Source organism: Xyrauchen texanus, chromosome 36 (assembly GCF_025860055.1).
Source record: "Xyrauchen texanus isolate HMW12.3.18 chromosome 36, RBS_HiC_50CHRs, whole genome shotgun sequence".
Classification (NCBI taxonomy): Eukaryota; Metazoa; Chordata; class Actinopteri; order Cypriniformes; family Catostomidae; genus Xyrauchen; species Xyrauchen texanus.
The window spans coordinates 21,916,734-21,928,426 of record NC_068311.1 but is presented as its reverse complement, the minus strand read 5'-3'; the positions used below and the strand labels follow the sequence as shown (position 1 = coordinate 21,928,426).

At 36.4% G+C, this 11,693-nt stretch overlaps 1 protein-coding gene across 1 annotated transcript in view; it reads right to left on the bottom strand.

The window, feature by feature from the left end:
* Window positions 1–621: 621 nt before the first annotated feature.
* zbtb16b (zinc finger and BTB domain containing 16b) overlaps window positions 622–11,693 on the bottom strand; it is a 101,531-nt gene continuing 90,459 nt past the window's right edge. The window contains exons 6-7 of the mRNA XM_052107232.1: window positions 8,060–8,227; window positions 622–5,059 (exon numbers count right to left, since the gene is read on the bottom strand). Coding sequence (XP_051963192.1) covers window positions 4,830–5,059; window positions 8,060–8,227 — 398 coding nt within the window. The 3' untranslated portion in view covers window positions 622–4,829. The remainder of the gene's footprint in view (window positions 5,060–8,059; window positions 8,228–11,693) is intronic.

Here is an 11,693-nt window from a genome sequence, read left to right as displayed (position 1 = left end):
TTTTAAGGTCTTATTAAATCATTTTACCAACCCATTGGTTTGCAGGTGATAAACGCAGGATCCTAAAATTATGACATTTATTTTGAGACAAAATACTTATTTGTCATTATCTGTCTTGTTGAAGGTGATAAAATAAAGTTTTTTAATAACTGTTTTTATATAAAAAAAAAAAAGGAATTTCTTGATATATAGATATATATATATATCAGGAAATTCCTCTTCAACTTTAAAAGAACTATCCAGTTGAGGAGGCAGACAAGCGCGTTAATGTTGGTTTCAGTAACATAAGTTGCCACTAGAGGGCCCAGTTACCAACTACATCTAAAGAGGGACTTGCAGACCACTGTCCGGAAATCTTAGCACTTTTATGATAGATTTTGTGAACAAATTTGAGAAAATATGAAATCATCTTTTCAATTATTTTTGAGCAAATCATACATTTACCTAAACCCTCACCTCAACCTTATTTTTCAGTTATTACAAACAATATTATAAAGATAAATAACCTGCTTTGAACTCTATGTATCTTCCTGATTGATAAGCTTTAGAAGTTAATGATGTGTGTTAAGACAGGTACCAATTTTCAAACTGAAAGTGATCAACAGTGAAGACATTTTCCATACAGTTTCATTGAGAAGTTTATTTTAGAACACTGACATATACAGAGATGTGTCTGAACCCACACAGAGAAGGGGAAAGGAATCTACACCTCTAATTGCAGCATCAAAATCACTACACAGTGCTTTAAAACAGCATCTCTATGCTGAAATAATGAAAACGAAAACCCTACAAGGCTATAATACAAAATGTATGCACAAAACAAAGTAACAATAATTGGGCACCTTTTTCAAAATTACACAAAGAACTGGTGCTGAGGTAGACAATACAATAAAGTAAAACACAACAAATGTAAAACCATTTCCACACCATGAACACAGTCTTGTCTCTAGAACAAGGCTAATGGAGCAAAAATGGCCTTTTGGTCCCACGTGGATCCTTAGTCTGAGTAGTAACTTGTTAACAATGGCACAAATATGGGAGCTCTGAGTGACATGGCTACTTCCTGTCTGAAAGCAAAGTTAAACACAGTGATACAGCAGCAGGGATGCCAAGTTTTCAATAACAAGCTAACCTGTAGATTTATTGCTTATGATAACTGAAAAAAAGTTTGCTATTTTCACAATGTTGTTTTCCAATGTATTTAACTTTAAAAAACAAAACAAAGAACAGCATTTTAAATGCAATATTTCCGATCTTCTGTGAGTTAAAAATTAGTTCACCCAAAAATGAAATTTCCCTCATTATTTACTCACCCTCATGCCATCCCAGATGTGTCTGACTTTCTTTCTTCTGCTGAAGACAAATTAAGATTTTTGGAAGAATATCTCTGTTCTGTTGGTCCATACAATGCAAGTTAATGGTGACCAGACCTTTGAAGGTCCAAAAATCACATAAAGGCAGCATAAAATTAATCCATGCAACTTTTAATACAAGGTTAAATAAATGTCTTCTGAAGTGTCACTTTGGGCAAGAAACAGATCAATATTTCAATCATTTTTTGCTATAAATCTCTTTTTTTTTATGTATAAACAAAGGACTTAAAAGTTGATCTGTTTCTCACCCACACCTATCATATCACTTTTGAAAACCTAGATTTAACCACTGGAGGGCTTTTTGGAACTTGAAAGGTCTGGTCACCATTAACTTGCATTGTATGGACCTACAGAAATTAAATATTCTTTCTTATATTATTTGTTTGTTTTCAGCAGAAGAAAGGAAGTCATACACATCTGGGATAGCACAAGGGTGAGCAAGCGATGAGAGAATTTAAATTTTTGGGTGAAATATTCCTTTAAGTGAAGGCATCCCTGATTGCCTATGAGTACAGTTCATATCAAGGTAACTTTGTATAAAGACAAAATACAGAAGAAAAACTGATCTGTGTGTACATGAATTTACATGAGCACCAATCTGTCATGTTTTGAACTGGTGCACATTTTAACACTTAATAATTTTCACACATTGACTCACACTGCAAACACGAGGACCAGTACAGATCTTAAAGGTGACTCTAATCTTACAGTGAGAAGTGAATACAATACAAAGACACCTTTACATCTTTAATTGTGATGTTTTATGGATTTGTTGTGCTCCATAAACTGTGATGGGCCTACAGCTCTTGGCATTAGTTAACTCAGTTATTTTACACTCTGAAAACTTGGAATTATTATCATCACCATCATCATCCTCAATTATGAACTGACACCCAGCAGCAATGACTACGATATGTTTTTACAAACATCTACTACTATATATTTTTAACATTGTAAAATAAGCACAAGAAAACTATTTTACACTCAAATCAAGAACAAGCACAATGCAAAAGTTACCGTAAAAATATTTGCCTCACTCAAATGAACAAAAGAACAGGGGTCACACATTGCCCCGTACAAAAATACAACATATTCCCTTATCAAAGTGCCGCTTTTGGCTCCTGTCAGAGAGATTTATTTTCACAGAAAATCACCTTTTCCTTTTTGTTTCCTTCAAGCTAACGACCCCCACATAACTGCACATGAGTACTGCATTTCAGATGATTCAACGCTTGACTAATTTTCACATAAAAAATCATTTCTATTCTCATTGTTTCAAGTTTATCCCTCAAGTATCTAATAACTAAACATTTTCTCAACACAATCTTAAAATCATTCAGAATGAATGCATCTACCCTTTCAGGCTGTAAAGAACTTATAATCGAAAGGAGTGTAAATATAAAGACAAACAAACCAAGATTTCTGAGAATGGAAAATGAGACAGTGTGTATATGAAAATGCTAGTTACAAGCAAAACAAAAGTGTGCTTTTGCTTTAGTGCAAAACCAAGAGCAGTGTAGAGGTAGCCCTGAAACAGATAGCCAAGAGGCAGAGATGCACAATAGTGCAAGGGTTTCAGACTAGTATGGAGCTTACTGGCAAGATTACACCACTGAAGAATGTGGTATACCGATACTGATTAATTCCGTTCTGTCATAACCAAGAATAATTTCCGCTCTTAAACACAGCTCAGCAGGTAATGAGAGAAAAAGAGATGAGTACAAAACTAAATCTAGCATGTGAGGTAACAAAATTAGGCAATTCAAGTAAAACGTTTTAACACAGAGATTTCAGAACACAAAGATAAACAATAATGCGAGCTAGCTATACAAAGTATCCTCAGCAGAAGACTGCAGAAACATACACTGCATTTAAATGTTTTAATCTAAAAATGTATCTTTTTAATTCATAAATATATTTCGGTGTATGAAAAACTAATGTCACATTAACAGTTCATTAGTTGCAAGATAAGCTAATTATTTGACTAAAAATGCCTGTATCACTGCAATTATATTTCAGTTTGATCCCATATGCACTTAAATGTGAAATTAACTGACAAACTGTATTAGTTGATATAAAACGGACTGAAATCTAAAGCAAAACACATGGACTCACCTCTCTGGCTTCGTCTGAATGCACTAAAACAACAAAAAGGGCCTCCAAAACTCTGAAAGTGCACAGTGTAGTTATTTAAGCTTGAATAAATGACCCTGAACATCCACTACAGATGCTTGGCAGCACAATTTGGATGTACCTCTGAGAAAATCGTGTTTCCTTAAGCACTTTATTCCGCTTCGAAGAAAATGACTAACCTGCGCATTTCGACACATGTTTTTACACAGAAATAATGAAAATGTTTGGACTAAAAAGCCTAATGATGAACTAAAGAGTTTCTACTGGTGTGTTTATCTCATATTTTTCATCACATTTAAGTTTAATTTGAGCTTTGGTCCATGATTTGACTTGGTCCATGAATATCATCCTTTAAAGTAATTTTCTGTGTTCAAATACTAGTTTAGTTCAATCGACAGCATTTGTGGCATAATGTTTATAATTACCAACATTTATTTTGACTTGTCCATCTTTTTCTTTAAAAAAAAGCTAAAATCTGGGTTCCACTGAGGTACATTCAGTGGAAGTCAATGAAGCCAATCTCACTGTTTCAAAAGTAGGATATATAGCCACAAGACATAAACGATATGTGTGTTACATGATTTTAGTGTGATAAAATCCCTTACCAATCTTTTCTGTGTAAATTTATATCCAATTTTATGACTTCATGATGTCACAAAGCTGTAAACCCTGTAATACCGCAAAAAACGATTTAAAACAACTTTACAGTTCAAATAAAACACAAGTTTTAAGAGAAGAATTAATGTAAGTGCTTTTATGAAATTATAAGCTTCACATTTCTGCTTTTCAACATTAGGCCACAAATGCTTTAGATTGAGCTTAATCTGTATTGAACCCTGAATATTCCTTTAAAATCTATGGCCTATAGGTTTTGTTCACTGAACAAAAGTGTGCTATCAAGGGAATCCTTATGGAAATAAAACATTACAATTTTAATAATGCTGTAAATTTCTTAGATAAACAAAGTGGAATGCAAACAAAATAAAAAAATAAAAAAAACAAACGGACAGGGATCCATTTAAGATCACAAATTTGAAGCCGTGGACTGTACTAATACTTTCTGAAATTATCATCCCTTGATCACACCAATAGACATATCACATTTCCATTTCATAAACATGTATGAGTGCAGTTACATCCTAAAAGATGTGCTTAAACAAATGCATGTCAATGCAAACACAAACAAAGCATCAAAAACTCCACATCACAAAATCACTTTGACCATGCCCCCTCACTGTCTTTGGCCTAGCCCAAAAGCAAACCTTCAGGTTTCACCGTGGGCACATCTCCCGGTTCTTTTGTCTGCGTCTGGCACCCCCTGTCTTACACGTAGCAGAGGTACAGGTAGGTCTTCTCTATCCTCCAGTCTGAGGGGACGTCCTCGGGCTTGTGGCCCTTTATGTGCTTCTGCATGGATGAGAGGCTGGGGCAGTACTCCTGGCAGATGGTGCACTGGTAGGGCGAAGCGCCGTTGTGGGTGCGCAGGTGTTTGATCATGGCCGAGTAGTCCCGTGAGCGCTGGTGACACAGCTTGCACTCAAATGGTTTCTCACCTGCGGAAAACAGGTACAAAATGGTTTAAACCACCGATAATTGAAAGAACATGTTGTGTAAAGTAATGTAAATCAGTTAAACACTGCCATGAAATTATTGACGAGCACCGTTTTCATTCCTGCGTTGATGTACTTCCTATTGCCTTAAGTTTACATAACAGCCATAAACATGGCAATGTTTGGAATGGAATACTAGCTTACTTATTAAATACCACACAGTATTTAGTAAACAGCAGTAATTTTTTTTATTTAAATTATTCAAAATAGTATTCTTCATTGTTGTTTTGTGAATCCCTTGCATGTTAGTGGCATCCAGTTATCATCTAGGATTTGTAATGCAATTTTGTGAAAACATTTCTTAACTTTTGGTAGTCAGATCAGATAGAGTACAAACAGAGATCACATCTAATTATTTTCAGTTCTTTTAGGGCCGTTTCTGAGCATACGGGGCCCTAAGCGAAATCCTACTTGGAGGCCCACTCATGAATTGCAGTTGCATTCTCCCTTCCCTCTCAGGCCACAAGGGGGGGACCTATAACTGTCTAATTGAGTACTACTTGCAGCATTTAGTACCCACCTTGCTTTGGGCGGATCCCTGGTGGCTCAGGGGCCCTACGTGGCCGCTTATACAGATTATAGCTAGAAACGGCACTGGGCTCTTTTGTCACATGGAAATGGTAGGTCAAGTTGAGTGCGTTCCATTGTGGGATAGAGTAGGGCTGAATGATTTGGACATTTGCGATTATTAAAAAAAACATGTTTGATTCCTTTTAACCAAAATTAAACCATGTTTTGCCCATGCTTTACCACCAACCAGAAGTACTGTTCCAGAAGGGTTATTCACACTTGAGTCCTGGAGGGGGGCTGATTGTGGAATCACTTATTATTATTTTTTTAAAACCCAGTCAACTTGAATTTAATATTATTGCAATAATAGAATTATAGAAGAATATATATATATTATAGTTATTTATTATTATTATTATATAATAGTAATTTATTTCTTTAATGATTTCTGTCTGTGCAGTAAACCCTCAAACCTTTATTTTGAGGGAAGCTTTTATTTTGAAATCTGAAGGGACGGACATTTCTGTTGGTTGAATTTGAGTTGACAACAGCCTTTTAATGCATTGAAATGCTCTCATCTGCCTTGCTGTCAACATAAGGCTGCTCTCATGGAATTAATTTAAATGTGTATAGTAAATTGTAGCTGCCAAACATAGAGGTATGTGAAATTTCACAAATGTTCAACTAAAGTAAATCTGGGGTGCTTAAGTAAATAATGCGCTCATTGCATGTTAGCACACCTAGCCGAACTCAGCACATCTGTCACTCAGGGCACCAGATTGATAGTTTGTGTATGGAGCACAGAACCACTCTGAAACCACATGTGTAATACAATGATCCCGTTTACATGTATTTAAGAAAGCACTACAAACTATAGACAAAACAGCCATGTACATTGACTATTTATTTAATTAAATCGCAGCCCTTGCAGTTTGAAAATCGCACTGGGCCATATTGTGATTTCTATTTTATTTTGGTTAATCGTTCAGCTCTAGGATACAATACTCTATGCATGCTTTGTTCTGTGTTCTATTTTGGCAAATTAAGACTCATACTGTGCACAGATACATAATGTTTACTACACTTATACAGTAGAAAGAGTAGTATGTTACTTAGTATGCTATTTCGAACATATCCCATGGCTTCTTGCTATAGCTAGTCAGAAGAATGTGGTATTAAGGGCAGGGACATTCAAGACATTAATTTTACAGAGCAAAATGCATTTGTTTTAACAAAATGAGTGCAAGATGAGTCATCAATATTTTTGGTTTGTTTTTCTGGAGGAGAAACCCTGTAAATTCTAAATGTGTATCTGTTAAAAGTAAATTTGTTCCACTTTTAGGGGTATATAGTATACAGATGGCCTCAAAACTAACACACATGGATTAAAAGTCACAAAACTAATTTCACGGGGTCTTTAAAATGTATAACAGCATTGACAAAGAACAACAAAAGCAATATGCTCTATATTTTCAACTTATATTTCCTGTGGCTCTGCCTACTGACTGTGGCTGGTAATATTAAAGGTGGGGTTAAGATGACCTCTGCTGTCCAGGATGGGAACAACAGATGTGTAAAACCATGGGCTTGCTGGCTGCCACTGAACAGAGCAAACTGAGTATTGATCTAGGATTGACAGCAAGTGTAAATGTCAGTGATTCTCTTGCTGGTAGTGTGAAGGAGCATTGGCCTTTCAGCTCCGAGTTTCTGCTCTTGTTATCTTCACCTGCCCAGTGTTGTGGCCGCAGCCCTGATTGACACAAAGACAGCAATTATTTGACAGACCTCTTGATAGGTTTACTTTAACAGCTGCCTTATTGAGGGCTAGAGAGCAACAGCAACTGCCTGAAATTCCAGGTCAGCCGATAGATTTAATATACCACCAAGGCCAGACCTTGACAGAACAAAATAGATACAAGGAATTGAATCTAGTGAGGGCCTGAAAATGTCAATATCTGAATTCCTTAGTGTAAAACTGAGGCATTATTATAACATAAAACAATTCATTTATAATTTTATGAAGCTGTTGTTTTTAGCATCATATTTGTTATGGGTGGCATCAGCTACTTGATTTGTTGAATAGTTCTGCTACTTGACGACATGTTAAGTCTGTGTGGACTACTTCAATTCTTCTGAATCCTGGTGTATTACGTGAAAGTAAAATTAAAGTAAAGCCAGAGCCCTTTGTGTTCACAATGCATTGTATGAGCCACACAGCATGTTCAGACAGGAAAGTGAGGGAATGCGATCAGGACATGTTGTGAGCTGGATTACAACCCTGATCCCTATGAGCCAACAGTCTGTATATATGTCAGGAGTGAGTGTGCTACCTTTATAACACAGTTCTGGAAATCAATGTTGACATGCAGCTCATGAGTTGGTCTGCAGGGCTGAAAAGATCAGGTAAGAACTAAAATGCTGAATGTGGCTGACCTGTGTGGATGCGGTAGTGGGTCTCCAGCTGGTGCTTGAGGCTGAACTTCTTTCCACAGCCATTACATTCATAAGGCTTCTCTCCGGTATGGATGCGCTTGTGTCCCTTCAGTGTGCTCTCATCACGGAAGCAGCTCCCGCAGAACTCACATTCAAACGGATGGTCACCTGTAGGTCAGATTTCATACTTAGAGTATAATGATAATAAATTATGCAAATAGTGGCTGAGACTATTTGCACCCCAAATTTCAGTAAATACTAGAATAGAGTATAGTGGCATCACTGCAGAAATTTTATTGTATTTATTAAGAATCCCACAGACACCCTACACCAACCTCTACACCTAAACCTAGCCCTAACCTTCCCTTATAAAAATTTATCATGGTTTTACTACAGAAACTATAGTATCACAATGGTATTTTGTAGCTAAAGTCATAGTAAATTCAAAATTATGGTTACTATATGAACAGCATATTACTGTAGTAACACCATGGTTAATTGCATTAAAATGATGGTTACTACAGTATTACTATAGTTAAACCTTGGTTAATTTTACTTATGACCTTCACAGTGACCAAATCACTGTGAGGAAATCAACCTTTATATTCATTTTTATTTATTATAATAAGTAGTATTAATTAAGGGTTGAATAAGGAAACAGGATGGGAAAAAGTGGGACAAAAGACCGATTAGAACCCGGGTCATACATACGAAGAGAAACACAACACTTTGTATAATTGTCCCAATTTCTTGATTTTCATCACTTTCATCCGAAACTCTACACACATATTTCTCTGATCCAAGATTCATGCTTTCAAAACAGTTAACAGACAACTAAATTAAAGTCATATTCTCAAATGCACATGTCAGGTTGTCAAATCCCTTTTTATTGATATCTGCTGTGTTAGTAATGCACACAGAGAAGCAAATGCAATTTACTAAATTTTCACACAACTATCATGACTTTGCTATCTATAAAAGGGGAAATGAATGAGTTGAGGACAGACCAAATGGAGATGGTGTAATGATCGTGAGCAGATAGAAAGCAGACAGCAGGGTTGAAAGGAGAGTTAAGAAGGCACAGAAGAGGCTCAAATGATCTGAGTCCCTATAATTGATAATGTTATGAATCACGGTCTCTTTGAGATACACAAAGAATTTGTCCTAATGTGAGCTAACTTCAATATCAACATAAAATTAGAAGAGGGAGGAATGGCATTAGTCTGCATGCCACAATCAATGTCTACAATAATACCACCAGTGCTTTACAGTGATGTCTTAGGTCTATACAATATTTCTTTTTTCTAGTTATATTTTTTTAACAGTAAACTTCCTCACACTTTGTCCAGAGAACGAGCAGGAACACCTAGACATTTTTACATATTTTACAAAAACAAATGGAAAATGTTTTCATTGTGTATTTTTACGATAAATTTGCTATTTAAATAGTAGAGCTGTGCGTTTACAGCTGAAAATGTTATGAATCCAACAGAGAACACATCTATAGTGTCGATGTAAGTATTTAGTTTTAATTTTAGTTTTAATCCATGAATTATCCGAATTTTATTTTGATTTTTTTTGGCATTTAATAGGTTTTCATACTGGGTACGTTTGCTGTGGTACTAATCAGAGCATGATAGTTCACACAGTGTGATCAGCCTGGTAAAAATACAACAAATTATTTCAAAAGTAGTTTTAAACCATGTAGGGAAACGAAAAATACACTCACTGAGCACTTTATTAGGAACACCTGTAAATCTACTTATTCTTGTGATTATCTAATCAGCCAATTGTGTGGCAGCAGTGCAATGCATAAAATCAAGCAGATACATGTCAGGAGCTTAAGTTAATGTTCACATCAACCATCAAAATGGGGAAAAAGATCTGTGATTTCAACCATGACATGATTGTTGGTGCTAGATGGGCTGCTCTCCTGGGATTTACATGCACAACAGTCACTAGAGTTTACTCAGAATGGTGCAAAAAAAAAAACATCCAGTGAGCGTCAGTTCTGAGGATGGAAACGCCTTGTTGATGAGAGAGGTCAACAGAGAATGGGCAGACTGGTTCAAGCTGACAGAAATGCTATGGTTTGGTTAATCAGGTATCCACTCTGTCTAATTGTAGTGAACAGAATAGCATCTCAGAAAGCACAACATGTCGAATCTTGAGGCGAATCTTGATGGGCTGCAACAGCAGAAGACCACATCGGAGACTTTAATAGGACAATAGTGTTCCTAATAAAGTGCTCAGTGTGTGTAGCTTCTAAATATAGCTGTTTTGACCTGGTTTCAAGTTAGTAATTTATGGTAATTAGTTGTTCCAAGATGGTTTAGGGGGTTGATCAGCTGGACTACTAGTTGCTTAGGTCTGGTAGGCCACCTTGGCTAAGTTGGTGGGGACTGTGTTTGAGCTGGTTAACCATGTTCCAAAACACTGCTTGAACTTGTAGATCATCTAGACCACCCTAGGCTGGTATAACTGGATTTTCTAGCAGAGAAGGAAATCCATAGTACAGCTGTCGACAACAAGACTAACATTTCCTTAAGGACTGTTTTTTTCACACATATCGATGTAGCACACAAGAGTTGAGCACGGATTAAAAGATATTAATATTGAGTAAACATCACAATGTGCAGAAAGGAAATTATCCGCAACGTTTCTCTTTATTGGCAAAGTCAATGATCAGTGAGAGTCTGATATGTGGTGATTTCCAACAGCGGTCAGTTGCTAATTGCTTTCTTGCTCAGACTAACAGCCTCTCATATAATTTCCACAGACAGTATAAAGCAAAATATATTTAATGCGTTTCAGCGCGGGCACGCGGCATTAAAATCAACGGTGGTGACCTATGCTCTTCATTATCTCCCTGTCCAAGTGTTAGCCGTGTGCGGGAATAAATTGCATCTCTATTTATGTTCTGTCATGCTCTGACTTAACCCCTCCCCTTAAGAGACAATGCAGAAATTCCCAGAGCACGTTCTCTAAACCAATCGCAGCCCGCCATTCACATTCAAATACACTTCTGGACGAGATGAATGGGTTTCTATCTGGGATGTGAGAAAAAAGTGGGGAGGGGGAGATGAGATCCCAAGTGAGCAGAAATGAGATGATAGATAGAGTGGCAGTCTTTATGCATCTGTATCAACTTATTCGATGCACCTTCAGAAAAGCCATCCAGTCTGTCTCTCATAAAAGTTAATTGCCCAGAGGCGGGGAGCAGGCAGGCCAGACGTGTGACACCACAGGCATGTTAATGCGCTAAAGCCGTCTACTCTGTGCACATTTTTAACACGTCACTCACATCAACTACAATCCGCATACAATGGAAGAAACGTCCACATGTATTCGGTTCCAGTGTAATTGTGAAATACATTTTTTGGTAATGATTTCATCAACATTGCAAAATAATTTTCTTCTCAAGTTGTTTTAAGTATAATTTTAACGCAATTTGAAATGTAATTTAAATATTATTTAATACCACACAAACCACCTTATATCAAAATATTAAGTGAGGTTTATGTTTAAAACCAAAAATGTAACTTAATTCAAGATATATTTTATGAAAACAAGTCTATTTAATTCAATTTAGCTTTTTCTTGTTTAAAGGATGCTTCGAAATATTTCAAAAAGC